The sequence below is a fragment of the Dipodomys spectabilis genome, unplaced genomic scaffold, assembly GCF_019054845.1.
Source record: "Dipodomys spectabilis isolate Male_0828 unplaced genomic scaffold, ASM1905484v1 ptg000018l, whole genome shotgun sequence".
Taxonomy (NCBI): domain Eukaryota; kingdom Metazoa; phylum Chordata; class Mammalia; order Rodentia; family Heteromyidae; genus Dipodomys; species Dipodomys spectabilis.
The window spans coordinates 15,376,774-15,396,221 of record NW_024870695.1 but is presented as its reverse complement, the minus strand read 5'-3'; the positions used below and the strand labels follow the sequence as shown (position 1 = coordinate 15,396,221).

Below are 19,448 nucleotides of genomic sequence, written 5' to 3'. Positions count from 1 at the left end.
ATAACTACATTCAAGTCCTTCAATCAGAAAATTCCCACATGTTGGTATAATGAGGATTTGACTGATTCCCACTCACTTCAGTGACATTCCCATTTACTTGGAATATACCTCAAATGGGAATAGCTCTCCAGGATGTAGGTAAGGATATAACAGGTATAACTGCAGCATTAAGCCATCAATGACCACAAAACATAGAAAAGCAAGCCGGGCGCTGGTGGCTCACGCCTGTAATCCTAGCTACTCAGGAGGCTGAGATCTGAGGATCGCGGTTCAAAGCCAGCCCGGGCAGGAGAGACCGTGAGACTCCTATCTCCAATAAACCACCAGAAAACCGGAAGTGGCGCTGTAGCTCAAGTGGTAGAGTGCTCGGCTTGAGCTGAAGAGCTGAGGGACAGCGCCCAGGCCCAGAGTTCAAGCCCCACGACCGACAAAAAAAAAAAAAAAAACATAGAAAAGCAAAGATTAAGGCCATAAAAATGTTACAAGGGCTGGTGCCAGTGGCTCAGGTATGTAATCCTAATCTCAGGAAGCTGAGATCTGAGGATCACAGGTTGAAGCCAGCCAAGGCACGAAAGTCCGTGAGACTCTTATCTCCAATTAACCACTAAAACCGGAAGTGGCGCCCTGGCACAAGTGGTAGAGCACTTGCCTTGAGCTGAAGAGCTCAGGGACAGCACTGACAAAAAAAAAAAAAAAAAAGTTACAAGGGACAGGCTAGATATGCTGGTACATGCCTGTAACCCATCACTTGGGAGGCTGAGGCAGAGATCATGAATTCAAGGCCACTCTGAGCATACATACTGAGTTTGAGGTTATTCTGAACCTCAAACAAAAATTTACAAGAGATAGTGATAAAAGAATGTAGATTCTTCTTGTAGATACTAGTGTTTTCCCCCCACAAATCTTGTTTCCTTAAGGCTCAAAATAATTTTTTGTCAATCTGTCACTGTTTATTACACAAATAATGTTTTAATTGATTATTCATAGTATCCTTAGTACCTCCCATAGTGCCAAAAGAAAAGTAGTTGTTCTGCTAAATTAGTAAGTAAATGAATCCAACAAGTATGATAGGATGTAGGTCAGAACTAAGAGAAATACAAAGAATAATATTTGGTGCTTCTCAATGGAACTTTTAGCCAATGGCTCACACATATAATCCTAGCTATTCAGGAGGTTGAGACCTGGAGGATTTCAGTTCAAAGCCAGATGAGGCAGAAAAGTCTATAAGACTCCATCTCCAGAGCTGGGCACTGGTGGCTCTTGCCTGTAATCCTAGCTACTCAGGAGGCTGAGATCTAAGGATCACGATTCAAAGTCAGCCTAGGCAGGAAGGCTGTTCAGACTCTTATCTCCAATAAACCACTCAGAAAACAGGAAGTGGCTCCTGGCTCAAGTGGTAGAATGTTATCCTTGAGCTGAAGAGCTGAGGGACAGCTTGCAGGCCCAGAGTTCAAGCCCTACAACCAACAAAAAAAAAAAAAACAAAAAAACAAAGGCTCCATCTCCATTAACCAGCAAAATGTAAGATTAGAGGCATGACTAAAATGGTAGAGTTTTAGCTATTAGCAAAAAGTTGAGTGAGCACATGAAGCCTCCATACTGGCATCCCTCCCCCACCCAAGGAAGTATCAATGGACTGTTACATTTACTGTGGTGTTAAGATATGCAGAAGACTATACATAAGTACCTGAAAAAGTTAAGGAGTAAGCCAGGTGCCAGTAGCTCATGCATGTAATCCTAGCTACTCGAGAGGCTGAGATCTGAGGATCACAGTTCAGAGCCAGCCTGGGCAGGAAAGGTTGTGAGACTTTTATCTCCAATAAACCACTCAGAAAATGTGAAGTTGCTCTGTGGCTCAAGTAGTAGAGTGCTTGCCTTGAGCTGAAGAGATCAGGGACAGTGCCCAGGCCCAGAGTTCAAGCCCTACAACTTCCCCTCCCCCCCCCCAAAAAAACAAAAAAACCCACAAAACCTAAGGAGTAAATGCCAAGTTACGTGTGTGTGTGTGTGTGTGTGTGTGTGTGTGTGTGTGTGTGTGTGTGTGTGTGTGTGTCCTGGAGTTTGAACTCAGGGCCTGGGCGCTGTCCCTGTGTGTGTGTGTGTGTGTGTGTGTGTGTGTCCTGGAGTTTGAACTCAGGGCCTGGGCACTGTCCCTGGGCTTTTTTTTTCCCTCAAGTAGCACTCTACCACTTAAGTCACAACTCCAGTCCAGCTTTTTAGTGGTTAACTGAAGATAAGAATCTCATGGACTTGGGGGATGGGAAGGTGGCTCAGTGGTAGAGTGCTTGTCTTACATGCATGAGGTGCTGGGTTTGATTCCTCAGCACCACATAAGCAGAAAAAGCTGGAAGTGGAGCTGAGGTTCAAGTGGTAGAGCGCTAGCCTTGAGCCGAAATGCTGAGGGACAGTGTCCAGGCCCAGGGTTCTGGCCCCATGACCAATCAAAAAAAAAGAATCTTATGGACTTTCCTGACCATGCTGGCTTTAAACCATGATCCTCAGAGCTCTCAGACTCCTGAGTAGCTAGAACTAAAGGCATGAATCATTGGTACCCAGCAAGTTAGATTTTTTTTTTTTTGTCAGTCGTGGGGTAGGAACTCTGTGCCTGGGCACTGACCCTCAGCTCTTCAGCTCAAGGCCAGTGCTCCACCACTTGAGCCACAGCGCCACTTCTGGCTTTTTCTGCTTAATGTGGTGCTGAGGAATTAAAACCCGGGCCTCATGCATGCAAGGCAAGCACTCTACCACTGAGCCACCTTCCCAGCCCCAAGTTACAGATTTTTAAAAGAGTACTATATAGATTTTCCCCAGTATCTTTTAAATATACCATAAAACCTCATTATTCAGTATCAACTGTACCTAGGAATTGCTACGCTTAATGGCAGAAAATGCTTAGATAGGACAATTACAGACCTTAGTGGTAACAACCAGTATGTCCTCCTCAGTTTCTGGACGGAATTGGAAAGGGATACTTGCTCCCCGGACCACACCATCTTGATCCACATAGCAGAACTGGTAATATTCATCATCCTTGGGCAGATAATAAGCTGAAAAAAAATCATGATTTTTAATCCAAAATAAGATCTTTAAAAAAATTAAATCCATGTCTTTTTATCTGCCTTAGAAAGCTCAAACTCAAGAAAATCAAATAAAGCCAGGTGCCAGTGGTTCACACCCATAATCCTACTACTTAGGAGTCTAAGATCTGAGGATTGAAACTCAAGGCCAGCCAGATCAGAAACTGTAAGACATTTGTCTGCAATTAATCATCAAAAAGCCAGATGTGAAGGTGTGATTTAACTAGTAATGTGCCAGCCTTGAGTGAAAAAGCTAAGTGAGAAAAGAGGGCCTGAGTTCAAGCCTCAGCACCCATAAAATAATTTTCAGAGGAAAAAAAGAAAAAAGAAAAATCAAGCCAGGTGCTAGTGGGCTCATGTCTGTAATTCTAGCTACACAAGAGACAGATCTGACAGGCACTGGTAGCTCACACCTGTAATCCTATGCAGGAGGCTGAAATCTGAGGATCACAGTTCGAAGCCAACCTAGGCAAGAAAGTCTGTGAGACTAACAACTCTCCACTAACTACCAAAAAAGCTGGAAAAGTAGGGCCGTGTCTCAAGTGGTAGAGTGCTAGCCTTGAGCAAAAGAAGCTCAAGGACAGCACAGAGGCCCTCAGTCAAGCCCCAGGAAACAAGGCTGAGATCTGAGGATTATGGTTCTTTTATCTGCAATTAATCACCAAAAGCCAGAAGCAGAGCTGTGGCTCAAGTAGTAGAATGTCAGCCTTGAGTAAAAAAGCTGAGGGAGAGCACATAGGAGACACACACACACAGACACACACACACAGAGACACACACACACACACACACACACACACACAGAAAATAATTAGTCTTGCCTACAGTTTTCAACACCTTTGATCTAATATTGTTCTCACCTTTGAATTGGACTTCCTGCTGTTTGGTTAAGTCCTTTGTTAGGTCACTGGGCAAAGCAACCCACATGAAAGTGTAATATTCACGGGTAGTCTTCCATCCCACCTGTAATGAGAGGTTCTCATTTAACATCTGACAGGGCTCAGGGAAATGGCCTTATCTGAGCTGTTTTCTTTTCTTTTCATTTCTTTTTTTCTTTTTTTTTTTGGGGGGGGTCGGGTTGTGGGGCCTGAACTCTGGGCCTGGGCACTGTCCCTCAGTTGTTCAGCTCAAGGCTAGCGCTCTACCACTTGAACCACAGCGCCACTTCCGGCTTTTTTCTTTTTGCTTATGTGGTGCTGAGGAATCAAACCCAGGGCCTCAGGCATGCAAGGCAAGCGCTCTACCACTGAGCCAACTTCCCAGCCCTTCTTTTCTTTCCTTTTGGCAGTCATGGGGCTTGGACTCTGGGTCTGGGTGCTGTCCCTCAGCTCTTTAGCTTGAGGCAAGCACTCTACCGCTTGAGCCACAGCACCACTTCTGGTTTTCTGGTGGTTAACTGGAGATAAAAGTCTCACGGCCAGGGCTGGGAAGGTGGCTCAGTGGTAGAGCACTTGCCTTGCATGTCTGAGGCCCTGGGTTCGATTCCTCAGCACCACATAAGCAAAAAGAAAAAAGCCGGAAGTGGCACTGTGGCTCAAGTGGTAGAGCGCTAGCCTTGAGCTGAAGAGCTGAGGGACAGCGCCCAGGCCCAGAGTTCAGGCCCCACAACCGGACCCCCCCCAAAAAAAAAAAAAGAAAAAAAAAAAGTCTCATGGCCTTTCCTGCCCAGGCTGGCTTTGAACCATGATCCTCAGATCTTAGCCTTCTGAGTAGCTAGGATTACAGGCCTGAGCCACTGGCACCAGGCTTTGAGCTGTTTTCTTAAAATGCACTTACATTTTACTTTATATACTAAAAATATAGTAGAATTACTTCAGTATGACAAGATTCACTTTATAGGAAAAAAGGTCTGAAACAACTAAAAATTAACATATACACTCTTACATACACACATATGTGTGTTTCAAAATACCCAAGTTTCCAGCCTGGATTTTTGCTAGTTATTTGGGAGTTGAACTTTTCTATCTAGGCTGGCTTTTTTTTTTCTTCTTTTATTTTTTTCCTGGTTGGAGGACCTGAACTCTGGGCCTGGGCGCTGTCCCTCAGCTCTTCAGCTCAAGGCTAGCACTCTACCACTTGAGCCACAGCACTACTTCCGGTTTTTTCTGCTTATGTGGTGCTGAGGAATAGAACCCAAGGCCTCCTCCATGCAAGGTAAGCACTCTACCACTGAGCCACCTTCCCAGCCCCTAGGCTGGCTTTAATACTGTCTCTCTAAATCTCAGCTTCCTGAGAGCTAAGATTATAGGCATAAACCATCAGCACCTAGTCTCTTTCCTTTCTTTTCCCTTCCCTCCTTTCTAGCCCTCCCCTCCAATCCCTTTTCTTCCTCTCCTTTCTTTATTGAAGTTGAGAGGGGCAGGTAAAAGCAGGCCTTACTAGCTGGGTGCTTGTAGCTTACGGTATGTAGCCAGCTGAGGCAGAAAGTTCATGAGACTCATCTCCAATTAACCACCAAAAAGCCAGAAGTAGAGCTGTGACTCAAATATTAGAGCGTTAACCTTGAGCACAAAAGCTCAGGGACAGAACCCAGGCCCTGAGTTCAAGCCCCAGGATTCAGACAGACAGACAAACAGATTCAGAGACAGACACAGACAGAGACACAGACAGAGACACAGACAGACAGACAGACAGACAGACAGACACACACACACACACACACACACACACACACACGGTAGGCCTTGCCATGTAGCCCAGGATGACTGAGGTGTTTTCCCTCAGTGCTTCAGCTCAAGGCTAGCACTCTACCACTTGAGCCACAGTACCACTTCCAGCTTTTTCTTTTAATGTGGTGCTGAGGAATGGAACCCAGGGCCTCATGCATGCGAGGCAAGCACACTACTGAGCCACCTTCCCATCCAAGATGACTTTGAACTTAACAATCCTCTGGGCTCAACCTCCTGAATGCTGGGATAAGAGGCATGCATTATTACAACCACTAGCCATGCTTTTCTTTATGGATAAAGATTTTAAAAATCTTTCTGGATGACACGTGGCTAATTATTAGAAAACATTTTTAAATTGTGGACACAACAGATGCATATGAAATAGAATTTTTGAGATGCTAAAAAGATTTTAAAAACCGCAGTCATAAAAGCCCATTCTCAGCATTGAATACAATAAATCAAATGATACCAGGATAGAGCAAAAGGTGCCTGAGCACCACAAAGATGGCTAAATGGTATTTTTTTTTTCTTTTGGTGGTTGTAGGGATTGAATGGAGGGCCTAGGCACTGTTCCTGAGCTTTTCTGCTTAAGGCTAGCCCTCTGCCACTTGGAGCCACAGCTTCACTTCTGGTTTTCTGGTATTTAACTGGAGATAAAGAGTCTCACAGGAGGCTGGGAAGGTGGCTCAGTGGTAGAGCCTTGCATGTATGAGGCCTTGCATGTATGAGGCCCTTGGTTCGATTCCTCAGCACCACATAAGCAAAAAGAAAAAAGCCGGAAGTGGCGCTGTGGTTTTCTGGTATTTAACTGGAGATAAAGAGTCTCACAGGGGGCTGGGAAGGTGGCTCAGTGGTAGAGCCTTGCATGTATGAGGCCTTGCATGTATGAGGCCCTAGGTTCGATTCCTCAGCACCACATAAGCAAAAAGAAAAAAGCCGGAAGTGGCGCTGTGGCTCAAGTGGTAGAGCGCTAGCCTTGAGCTGAAGAGCTGAGGGACAGTGCCCAGGCCCAGAGTTCAGGCCCCACAACCGGACCCCCCAATAAAAAAAGAGTCTCACAGACTTTCCTGCCCCAGCTGGCTTTGAACTACAATCCTCAGATCTCAGCCTCCTGAGTAGCTAGGATTGTAGGTGTGAGTCACTAATGCCTGGTTTTGGAAAACACTTTTCACTACATATAAAATGGGGTAAAAAATGGCTCAAATCTTATCCAGAAGATAAAAGAACACCAGGAAACAGAAAAAGAGGAGCCATTCAAGTGGCAAATAGTAAGAAGCAAAATTGCTATGTTTTGACCCAGCCTTAGCCCAACAGGAAGAGAATCAACTAAAAATAAATTCCACTTTTATATATTAAGGAATCTGAATAGGGTTGAAAAGGTTACAACAAAGCCCATCAGAAAATACTAAGGCATGTTTTAGAGCCTCATTACATCCCATTGCTGTAAGTCTCTCACAGCCACTGCAGCCTGCAGTGGTACAGGAAGTATGAATTTTATGTTGTCCTCATTCATATCCTGGAGTTTCTTAATGCACTCTGACCGAGATTTAATAGGAAGACCTAAAAAGCACTGCTGCCTTCAAACAAGAAAACAAACTTCTGGCTACTTGCAATTCTATCCTTGGCTCTTCTACCTGAATAGTCCTAGTTCCAATCTGCTTGTCATGACATGCTAGCTCTCTTGTCGCTGAAACTTTGGAAACATTTAAATTCCCAGGTCAAGGAGAGATCATAAAACTGATTATATTGAAGGAAGGAAAACTGACTCCTACCTATTTTAGGCTGTATCTTTGGTGGTGGCTATCACTACACCTAGAAATAGCTATTAGCCATAGAAGGCTGATTTACATGGGAACAAATGGTAAGCACAGAATGGTAAGCACCACCACCAAAAATAAATAAATAAAAGCAGTTACTCATCACACTACCCACATGTTAAAAGTGCAACCACAGTGCTATATAACAAAGGTATAGCAAATGGTTCTACTTGACAATACTAATCTATAATATACTTTCTTGGGGGAGGGGGGAGGCTGGGAAGGGATGTGAAGGGTAAACAAAGGAGGAGGCTGCAATACTTGGTAAGAAATGTACGCATTATCCTGCCCATGTAATTGTAACCCCTCTGTACAGTATGTTCAAATAAAATAAAATATTAAAAAATATATATACTTTCTTTTATGAGGAAGAAAAATCCAGCCACAACTTCCTTCCAAGAGAGAAAACACTAGGGCTGGGAAGGTGGCTCATTGGTAGAGCGCTTGCCTTGCATGCATGAGGCCCTGGGTTCGATTCCTCAGCACCATATAAGCAAAAAGAAAAAAAATAAAATAAAATACAAATTGAAGCCAAGAGAGAAAACACTATAGAGAAACACTCTAGAGTATCAGTTCTCTGTGACAGAATACCTCTCAGTATCACGATTCAATATCTTATAGTTTCAGAATCTGCCAGGGTCCTCTTATTGCCTACTATCCCTATCTCTATTTTTTGGGGGGGGAGGTCGGTCATGGGGCTTGAACTCTGGGCTTGGGCGCTGTCCCTGTGCTCTTCAGCTCAAGGCGAGCGCTCTACGGCTTGAGCCACAGCGCCACTTCCTATCCCTATCTCTAAATAACAATCTTATTATCTCCAGTTCCGAAGGCTTTACCAATAAGTTTGGTCTCCCAAACAATTAAGAAAAGGAATTCATTGAGGGATGGAAATAAGCAAAAGTTTCTTCACAGCTCAGTTGAAAAGTGTCATATGACTTCAAGATGAACAGCACTGGTTAGCAGGCACATGACATACTGCATGACATACTGCACTGTCAAACCAAATGTCACCAACATTGGGAATTACAATGAAAATTACTTAAATTTGACCTTTAATTCCTGTCTCTGGAAATAGGAAAGCTCTGACATTATGGTATGTGTGTGTGCGTGTGGATGCTTATGCACATGTATTTATGCATGTATATATGTGTGAGGGGGAAGGGCATCTGAAAGACACAGAAATGAGGAGGAGATATAGAGAGTAAACTGAAAATTTGAAATAGTATTTGTGTACTTGTACTGACAAGATGATTATACAATAGAATAGGCCACTGAGGTTGCTCATAAACTTCCATCTTTGGAAAGAAAGAAACTTTTTGTATGCAGGATATTGAACTAGGTAATTTCTCAGTATCCTTTTCAGATTTGGGATATTTGCTTTAAAACAAATAAACACCAAATAAGGAAACAATATTTAAAGTCATAGAAATTATGTAAGAGATTGCTCATTTTAATCAAGTCATACAGGAATATTTCAAAATAGGCTAATTTTAAGGCACTTATATTAAAAACATAATAAAACTTTGAGATAATAGAATTTCCATTTTATGTTAGCATGAAGTTAAAATTAAATTTTGAGTTTCACAGAATACACTGTATGATGACAGAGTTCTGCAATACTTAGTTTAAGATTTTAAGATTGGCCAGACATGCTGGGAGTCAGTGGCTCATGCCTATAAAACCAAGCTACTGGGAAGGCTAAAATCCCAGGTTTACAGTTCAAAGTCAGCAGACTCTTCCCTCCAATTAACCAATAAAAAGCCAGAATGAAGCCTGGGCACTGGTGGCTCTGCCTGTAATCCTACCTACTCAGGAAGCTGAGATCTGAGGACTGCAGTTTGAAGCCAGCCCAGGCAGGAAAGTCTGTGAGACTTATCTCTAATCAACTACTCAGAAAAAGCCAGAAGTGGTGCTGTGGCTCAAGTGATAGGGTGCTAGTCTTAAGTTTAGGGACAGAACCCAGGTCCAAAGTTCAAGGACCAGGACCAGCAAAAGCAAAACAACAACAAAAAAAAAACAGAAGTAAAGGTGTGGCTCAAGTGGTATAGTTCTAGCCTTGAGTAGGGGGGGAACAGCACAGGCCCAAGGAGAGACTGAACAAGATAAGCCTGACACAGAAATAGAGGGATAAAGGGTAAACAAATGCAGCAATGGTACTCACTAAACACTATGTTGAAAATGAACTATATACTTCTGGGTGAGGCCAATAGGGAAAAACTGGGGGAAAGTGAGGGAAGGGGTGACACTGTCCAAAAAGAAATGTACTTTTACCTGACTTATGTACTTGTTTATCACCTTTATAATAACAATACAAAAATTAAAAAAAAAAGAGTGAGCCTGAATGTTTATAATGCACACAAGGAGTTACACCCTCAGGTAACTAAGGTTCACTCTTAGTTCCAAATAATACTAGATTTACCACTTACTCTAAAGATGCCGATCCAATCCTTTCGACGGGGAATGAAATGTTGAGTGAAGGTATAAAAGCATGTGATGTCCCCTCCAGGGACATAGAACTTCTCCACGCTATTAAAGATGACTTGAGAAAAATGACAATGATCCAGCAAGACAGCTGACGTGGGGGGCTCTTCTACTGTCCTTTCCATGGTGGGGTCCTGTTATGAGACATGGAATAAAGTAAGGCTCTAAAAGGGTTTGGCTCGTGATTTCTGGGCAGTCATCCAAGAACATTATGTTCAAGGCAATCAGGAAAAGCAAAATCCTGACAAGTATTGAGATCACACAGCTTTCTGTTTCACTTTGAGCCATTTCACATTAATAAATTCCTCTGCTATGAGAATGTTCAAGTATTTTTGACCACAGACACTTCCACCCTCACATACCCTTATTCTCTGCTCTGTTGTTTCTCTTTCTCTTAAACAAACCAACCTACACAAAACAGGTAAAACTGGAATATAAGACCTAAATTCTAGATTTTTCATCCCCACAGGCCCTATGTCTTTAGGAAAGTCAGGATTTCAGCTTCTCTATTTAGCTGCATTTATCCTATAATTATTGGGCTCTTTCATATAAAATAATATGCCAGGAGCTGAGTATGGTTTAGAAAAAGAAAATAAGAGACTAATAAAAAGCCTGGTGATGGTGGCTCAGGCCTGTAATACTAGCTACTCTGGAGGCTGAGCTCTTAGGATCATGGTTTGAAACCTACCTGGACAGGCTTATCTCCAATTAACCACCAAAAAGCTAGAGCTGTGGTTCAAGTGGCAGCACTAGCTTTGAGCAAAAATGCTCAGGGACAGTACCCAAGCCCCGTGTTCAAGCCCCACTGCCAGCACACATCTGCGCATGTACATACATACACACACACACACACACACACACACACACACACACACACATGCAAACACAGAGAAAATAAATTTTTTTTTTGGTTGGTTGGTTGGTCAGTTGGTCGGTTGGTCATGGGGTTTTAACTCTGGGCCTGGTCACTGACCCTCAGCGCTTCTGCTCAAGGCTAGTGCTCTATCATTTTGAGCCACAGCTCCACTTCCAGTTTTCTGGTAGTCAACTGGCGATAAGAATCTCATGGACGAAATTTCCTGCTCAGTCTGGTTTCGAACTGCTATCCTAAGATCTCAGTCTTCTAAGTAGCTAGGGTTACAGTTATGAGCTGCCAGTGCCTAACTAAGAAAATGTTGTGATTATTGACACTTCCTGCTATCTTAATAAGTCATTTATACTTGGAGGGGTGAGGGGAGGTGACCTGTGCGCCAGGCCTGGGGCTTGAACTCCAACACTAAGCTGGGTCCCAGACATTCTTTTTGCTCAAGGCTAGTGCTCTACTTGAACCACAGCTCTACTTCTGAACTTTTTTTTGGTAGTTTCAGGGAGATAATAGCCTTTCAGTCTAGGCACTGGTGGCTCACACCTGTAATCCTAGCTATTAAGGAGGCTGAGATCTGAGGATGGTGGTTCCAAAGTAGTCCAGGCAGGAAAGGTCTGAGACTTTTTTTTTTTTTGGTCGGTTGTGGTACTTGAACTCTGGGCCTGGGCACTGTCCCTACACTCTTTAGCTCAAGGCTAGTGCTCTACCACTTAAGCCACAGTGCTACTTCCAGTTTTCTGGTCGTTAATTGGACATAAGAGTTTCACGGACATTCCTGCCCAGGCTGATTTTGAACCGAGATCCTCAGATCTCAGCCTCCTGAGTAGCTAGGATTACAGGGATGAACCACTGGCACCCGGCCCGGCACCCAGCTTCTGTGAGACTTTAATCTCTAATTAACCATAAAAAAAGTAACTGGAGGGCTGGGAAGGTGGCTCAGTGGTAAAGCACTTGCCTTGCATGCTCGAGGCCCTGGGTTCGATTCCTCAGCACCACACAAGCAGAAAGAAAAAAGCTGGAAGTGGCGCTGTGGCTCAAGTGGTAGAGCGCTAGCCTTGAGCTGAAGAGCTGAGGGACAGCACCCAGGCCCAGAGTTCAGGCCCCACAACCGGACCAATAAAAAAAATTAAAAAATAAAAAAAAAACTGGAAGTGGAGCTGTGGCTCAAGTAGTAAAGAGTGAGATTTAAGCAAAAGAGCTCAGAGACAGCACTCAGGCCTCAATACTGGCATACACACACACACAAAAACCCAAGTCTCACACAGACTTTCCTGCCTCTGCTGATCTTACTTCAATTAATATGTGATTCTCAACCCAGGGTTTTACCAGGAAATGAAAAAAATAATAATACAGTAGCACTCCATATATAAATATTATATAAGTTCAACTACTGGAACATGTCGAAAGATTATATACACAGAGACAAACATATAAACCACAACTCTTCTAGCTCTGCCCCACCCTATCTATTTCCTGGTTTTACTATGAAATCTATACAACTAGCCCTCTTCTTTCAGCTTACCAGAGAAGGCAAGAGGACTTAGGGGCACTGAACTGTCTATTCTTAGATTAAGCTAAGGAACCAAGAAATCATTGGCTTTCTGAGATAGGACACAGTCTAGCCACATCCTCAATCTCAAACCTAAGAGCAGTTTTTCAAAATGGAAGTCACATTTCAGTCTATTTATTTTTACCAAACAGAACAGAAAGGACCATAGCTAAACCTAGAGCACAACTACACCAACCTGAACTGAGTCAATAAGGAAGTATTCCAACTTTTCCTAGAGGGAAGGCATCTGTTGATTTGTTGTTGTTGTTGGTTGTGGGGCTTGAACTCTGGGCCTGGGCACTGTCTCTCAGCTCTTCAGCTCAAGGCCAGTGCTCTACCACTTGAGCCACTGCCCTACTTCCGGTTTTCTGAGAGGTTTATTGGAGATAAGTCTTATGGGCTTTCCTGCCTGGGCTGGCTTTGAACCGTGATCCTCAGATCTCAGCCTCCTGAGTAGCTAGGATTACAGGCACCCGGCACATCTGATGATTTTTTAAGATCATTAAAGCTTTTCCTTCTTCTCAGTAAAAACTGCCTGGGAGAAACTGACTCTAACAATGGCTTAGGAAATTATCTTTCAAAAACAGCAGCCTAGAGATTAGTATTTGTAGAGAAGAGGCATAAAGATACAAAAGGAAAAGTAGAAGGATCTCCCCCGCTCCCCCAGCACCATGGTTTGAACTAAAAGTCTCAAACTTGCTAGGTAAATGCTCTATATGAGCCTTGCTTACCCCTTCCCCCCAATTTTAGAGGATGACTTAAGCATTAATTTCCCTCTTTTACTATCTTCTCCATTAGAGAGCTTCTCTATCATTTATTCTTAATTCTGATAACTCAGAAACCGACAGAGGAAAAAAGAAATATATAAGAATAGCCAGTTAAATTTAGAAGCCCCAGAAACTACTGAACCATGATAATTCTATAGTGGGATAATTCCTCACTCCTACTCCCAAATCAAAGACAGGCCACATGAATGACCAGGAAAAACAAACAATAATGCAGATTCCACAAACTATCAGGGGCACTTTACTTGGCTTCTGACATATACCCCACACCCCACCACACACATCCCACATCCCCCTTTACCCCCAGCTTGGTTTGCAAAAGGATTAGGGACCTCAAGGGAACTGGCAATAATAAGAATGTATTTTAAAACCAGTCTCCTGAACTGGCTCCTGGTTCCTAAGAAAGTCTGACATATTTTCATCTAATGAGCTTTTAAAGTTTAATATACTACTCCTAGGATTGTCCCATGAGGTCATAGATCCTCTTTTTGTGAAGCAATGCAACAAAAGTCAGCTCTATTGCTTTTGCTGAGGAAATCTGCAAATATACTGATATGCTTTTTAGCAGAAGAAATTTAAAATGCCATACACCTTTACATTAGCCTTTTATACCAGTGGGCATATGTTTCAAGAGAAATGAGGATTATAAGTAGCTTCTCTAGATTAATTTGCAGAAAAAAAGTCAAGTACTTACAAAGCCAAATGAGAAATACAAATCAATTCTTCATGTAAAACAGTAAAAACAAAGATCATTTTAAAAAATCAAACCCATATTTAATCTAATTCATTCACATTTCTGCTTACTTTTTATAACTTCTAGCAATTAGCAAACTGGATGAACTCACTTGAATTCCATTTCTCCCAGTCAGATGTGACAAGTAAGTAGCTTTATTGAGTATTAGCAATGTACACTACCACTATGGGTATATAGCTGGCCCTGAGACAGACAGTAAAACCAAAACCACATTCACTGCTCCTCAGATTAGTAAACCACTTGCTCCAGTCCAAATTTTACAAGTTCTAGTTCCTCATGTTTATAGTATCTTATAGGGGATATACTCCTAGAGGCCTTTAAAAATGCTTATACCTGTACTCCTAGCTACTCAAGAGACTGAGACCTGAGGATCAAAGTTTGAAGCCAGCTCAAGCAGGAAAGTCCATGAAACTCATCTCCAATGAACCACCTAAAAGTCAGAAGTGGAGCTTTGGGGTACTCAGGGATAGCACTCAGGCCCTGAGTTCAAGGCTTGGGATTGGAGCACACACACAGAGAAACATACATTAATAAAAAATAATAATACTCATCATCTGGGCACTGGTGGCTCAAGTCTGTAACTGAAAATACTCAGGAGGCTGAAAGCCAAAGGAACATGTTTTAAAGCTAGTCTGTGGAGATGTCTTTTGAGATTCCATCCCTCAAAATATCCAGTAATGCCAGGCTTTAAAAAAAAAAATTAGAGAGTGAGAGCGAGAGAGAAAGTAAAAAAGTCTACTCATCAATGTTTACTGGTTGTTTGTCTAGATTGTTCTAAGCAAGGCTTTATCTCTCAAACCATAACAACATAGTGCCAGCAGTACTAGGAGAAACACGGAAAAACAGTTCTGGGATCTGAGGTTCAGATAACTGAAACCCACTGTGAAAAGCTGAGTTTACCCATTTTGGGGGGGGGGGGGCCTGGCACCCCACTACTGAGTTGTGGCTCTAAACTTACTTTTTGCTGATTATTCTGGAAATGGAATCTCACAGACTTTTTACCTAGGCTGGCTTCAAACTATGATCTGGAAATGGAATCTCACAGACTTTTTACCCAGGCTAGCTTCAAACCATGATCCTCAAGATCTCGGCTTCTTTCACTAGCTATAGACTTGAGCCACCTATGTCGAGGTATCCAGGTTTTTCTTTTTCTTTTCTTTTTTTTTTTGCCGGCCATTGGGCCTGAACTCTGGGTCTGGGTGCTGTCCTTCAGGTCTTCAGCTCAAGGTAAGCACTCTACCACTTGAGCTACAGTGCCACTTCTAGCTTTTTCTGCTTATGTGGTGCTGAGGAATCAAACCCAGGGCCTCATGCATACAAGGCAAGCACTCTACCACTGAGCCACTTTCCCAGCACCTAAATAGTTTTTCTTTAAAAAAGTGACTCTGCCGTGGTATGTCACAATGAGTATAGTGAACAGGGACTAGATCAAGGAGTCTAGAGACCTAAATTCCAGTCTTAGTTCTACCACTACATAGCCTGAGGTCCTGACCAAGTGACACAACCTTTTACACCTCAGTAAAATGCATGGATCAGGCTAGAAAATCTCTACAGATTATTTCAGCTATAATGATGATCATAAGTGAAAGGGGAAATATGAAGTAAAGGCTTTTCTTTCCATCTAAGATGGTATTATATTAGTTAAGTATAGACCTTTTTTGGCAACATCACATTTTAACTCAGGGCATTGCTTGCCTTTGTTTGCTTGGCTGGTACTCTACAGTATTTCCACTGCTGCCTTTTGCTGTCTTCCTTTCCTTTCCTCCTTTCTTTTTTTCTTTCTGCCAGTCCTGGAACTCAGGCCTGGGCACTATTCCTGAGCTTTTTTTCTTTTCCCCCCCGGTTGGCTGTGAGGTCTGAACTCTGGGCCTGGGCGCTGTCCCTCAGCTCTTCAGCTTAAGGCCAGTGCTCTACCACTTGAGCCACAGTGTCAGTTCTGGCTGTTTCTGCTTATGTGGTGCCAAGAAATCAAACCCAGGGCCTCATGCATGCAAGTACTCTACCACTGAGCCACCTTCCCAGACCCCTGAGCTTTTTTTTTTGTCAGTTATGGGGCCTGAACTCTGGGCCTGGCCCTGTCCCTCAGCTCTTCAGCCCCCTGAGTTTCTTTTGTTCAAGGCAAGCACTCTACCACTTGAGCTACAGCTCCACTTCTGGATTTTTGGTAGTTTATTGGAGATAAGAGTCTTACAAACTTTCCTGACAAGGCTGGCTTCAAACCATGGTCCTCAAGCTGGGCATTGGCAGCTCACACCTGTAATCCTATCAACTCAGGAGGCTGAGATCTGAGGATTGCAGTTCAAAGCCAGCTGGGGCAGGAAAGTCTGTGAGACTCTTTTTTTTTGGGGGAGGGGGGGAGATCGGTCGTGAGGCCTGAACTCTGGGCCTGGGCGCTGTCCCTCAGCTCTTCAGCTCAAGGCTAGCGCTCTACCACTTTAGCCACAGTGCCACTTCTGGCTTTTTTCGTTTATGTGGTGCTGAGGAATCGAACCCAGGGCCTCAGGCTTGCAAGGCAAGCACTCTACCACTGAGCCACTTTCCCAGCCCTCCATGAGACTCTTATCTCCAATAAACCACTCAGAAAACCAGAAGTGGTACTGTAGCTCAAGTGGTAGAATGTGTGCCTTGAGCTTCAGAGCTGAGGGACAGCACTCAGGCCCAGAGTTCAAGCCCCACAACCAACAACAGAAAGAAAGAAAGAAAGAAAGAAGAAAGAAAGAAAGGAAGGAAGGAAGGAAGGAAGGAAGGAAGGAAGGAAGGAAGGAAGGAAGGAAGGAGGGAAGGAAGGAAGGAAGGAAGGAAGGAAGGAAGGAAGGAAGGAAGGAAGGAAGGAAGGAAGGAAGGGAAAAAAGAAAACATGGTCCTCACAACTCAGCTTCCTGAATAGCTTGGATTACAGGTATAAGCCATGCCTGCCTAGACTGATTTTCAATATTTTAATGAGATATATCAAGTATATTTTGATGAGATATATCAATATATATCAAGTATAGTTCTTATTAAGTGATAAATTTTGACCAATTTTATATATTCTGGGTAGTTAATTCAAGATAAGGGTCGCATGGAGCTGGCTTCAAACCATAATCCTCAAATCTTAGCCTCCTGAGTAGCTAGCTAGGATTACAACAGTAAGCCACCAACACCAGACTTCTAGCTTGCTTTTTTTTTGCCAGTCCTGGGGCTTGAACTCAGGGCATGGACACTGTCCCTAAACTCCTTTTGTTTTTTTTGCTAGAGGCTAGCACTCTACCACTAGAGCCATAGCTCCACTCTGGCTTTTTCTGTGTATGTGGTACTGAGGAATCGAACCCGGGGCTTCATGCATGCTAGGCAAGCATTCTACCACTAAGCTAAGTTCCCAGCCCTTCTTTCATTTTTTCTTTTTTTTTTTGTGGTCCGGTCGTGGGGCATGAACTATGGGTCTGGGCACTGTCCCTCAGCTCTTCAGCTCAAGGCTAGTGCTCTACCACTTGAACCACAGCGCCACTTCCGGCTTTTTTCTTTTTGCTTATGTGGTGCTGAGGAATCGAACCCAGGGCCTCAGGCATTCAAGGCAAGCACTCTACCACTGAGCCACCTTCCCAGCCCCCCTTCTTTCATTTTCTTTACTGAGTCTCTCAGATCCAAACCTTGATCCTCTGGACCTCAGCCACCTGAGATAAGATTACAGGTTTGAGCCACCAGCACTTTACTTTTTTTTTTTTTTTGAAACAAGGTTTCACTTTGTATTCCAGGCTGGCCTCAAGTTCCAGATTGTCCATACCCAACCCGTTACTACCCAAATGCTGGGATTGTAAGTGTGCACTATACATTTTGAAGCCAATTTTTTTTTAAGCTTACCAAAGTTTTACTTTAGCAAAACAAGGTTAAAGTGGAGAGAAATGGAGGAAACGTTTCTTACTCTTCCTGCATCACATGGGAATTAAAAACTCTATGCCAAATTTTTTAAAACACCCCCCCCACAAATACTCCGTGACTTGAAAACAAGTCATAGGTGCCAGATAACACAGGATTATTGACTACCCTTTTGAAGGTCCTTTCTGCTCCACAGCTGTCACGCCTGCTAAATGGTGAAGTTTCAAGTGTCCCTGAAAATACCTGAGAAAGTGAGCTATCTGGGACACTCCTATGTGCTCTGCAAGTGACAAAGGGGCTGGGGTGTGGTTAAGCGAGACAGGGTTTGCCTAGTATGCACTGCCAAATAAATGCCACACCTGTGGAAGTTATAAAGACCCACGGCTTCATTAAAGTCCTTTGTTTTACATGGTTTCCCAAAACCGCAAGAGGTGAGAGTTATAATTCGAAATCAGGTCCAACCAAGGCCACTTGTTCTGCGTCTGGGGCAAAGAATCTAAGCGATAGGAAGAAGCTGGCGTGTGGGGTGGGGTGGTCATCATACGGAACCGAGAGCCTTAGAGCCTTAAGCGAACATAAGAACATTAGAACTCGCGCAGGCCGAGCGGGGGAGGGGCAATGGGCGATCGAGTGTAAAGAAGCGGATCAAATGGAAAGCGGCCCCAGGGATCAAATAGAAGGGGGGAGGGGGGGGAAGGACACAGAGACCCAAACAGAAAGTAACTCGCTCAGGAGTGACGCAGCAGGGCCTCGCCGCCGCGAAGTCGAGGTGGACGCCAGGCTAGGGACTTGGAACCTCCACCACCCCGGGTGGGAGGGGGAACGGGACGGGGGGCGAGACGCAGAGACGCTGCGGTGCCACATCCACACCCTCACTCCCGCCACGTGTCTCTCTCCTGCTCCAGGGGCCTCCCCACCCCGCAAAAGCGCGGAAGCCCCCGTCCAGCTCAAGAGAAAGCAGCGCCTGAAGCCCGCAAGGCCGAGGTAGGCGCGCCAGGCCTGCCAGGAGGCAACTCCCACCGACTGACACCCTAGAAGGTGGACTGAGGTGAAAGCCGAAACCGACCGCATCTTCGCCCGCCCAAAACTCTTTCTCAGGACAGGAAGCATGAATTTGGGGAGCTCGAAGGCCCAATTGCCCCTTTCCACGGCAGGGGACTCACCGGGGGGGCAGCAGCCAGCAGCGCCGCAACAGCAACAGGGCAGGGAACGGGACGGGGGTGGGGCTAAGAGCTGAGGGAGCCAGGATCTGGGCGGAACACGCTTAGCGTCATAACGGTCATCTAGCCCCGCCCCCAGACGCGGGGTCTTCTGGGAGTTGTAGTCTTTGGGTGTAGCAGCTCTAGGGTAGTCAGTGGCCTTGTGTGGTTTCCTTGGTCTGGAGTGATGATCTCACTCAAAGTGCCAATTTCATCCCCTATGTATTGACGAGTTGTTTAGTTTTCTTTCAACCTTTTTTTTCAGTCCTGGACAAAAAAGCTCTGTATCTTTTTTTCTCGTAACCCAATGGAGCACTTCTTTGGTTCATGATCCTATAGATGAAAACATGGTATTTAATTATTCCTCACGTGGTCTATAAAGGAGACCTAGAAATCTTCA

General features: G+C 44.1%; 1 protein-coding gene across 1 annotated transcript in view; it reads right to left on the bottom strand.

Moving 5' to 3' along the window:
- The window catches only part of Calcoco2 (calcium binding and coiled-coil domain 2), a 34,642-nt gene extending 15,576 nt beyond the window's left edge, over positions 1–19,066 (bottom strand). The window contains exons 1-4 of the mRNA XM_042673564.1: positions 19,013–19,066; positions 9,987–10,175; positions 3,938–4,040; positions 2,914–3,047 (exon numbers count right to left, since the gene is read on the bottom strand). Coding sequence (XP_042529498.1) covers positions 2,914–3,047; positions 3,938–4,040; positions 9,987–10,166 — 417 coding nt within the window. The 5' untranslated portion in view covers positions 10,167–10,175; positions 19,013–19,066. The remainder of the gene's footprint in view (positions 1–2,913; positions 3,048–3,937; positions 4,041–9,986; positions 10,176–19,012) is intronic.
- Positions 19,067–19,448: the final 382 nt, after the last annotated feature.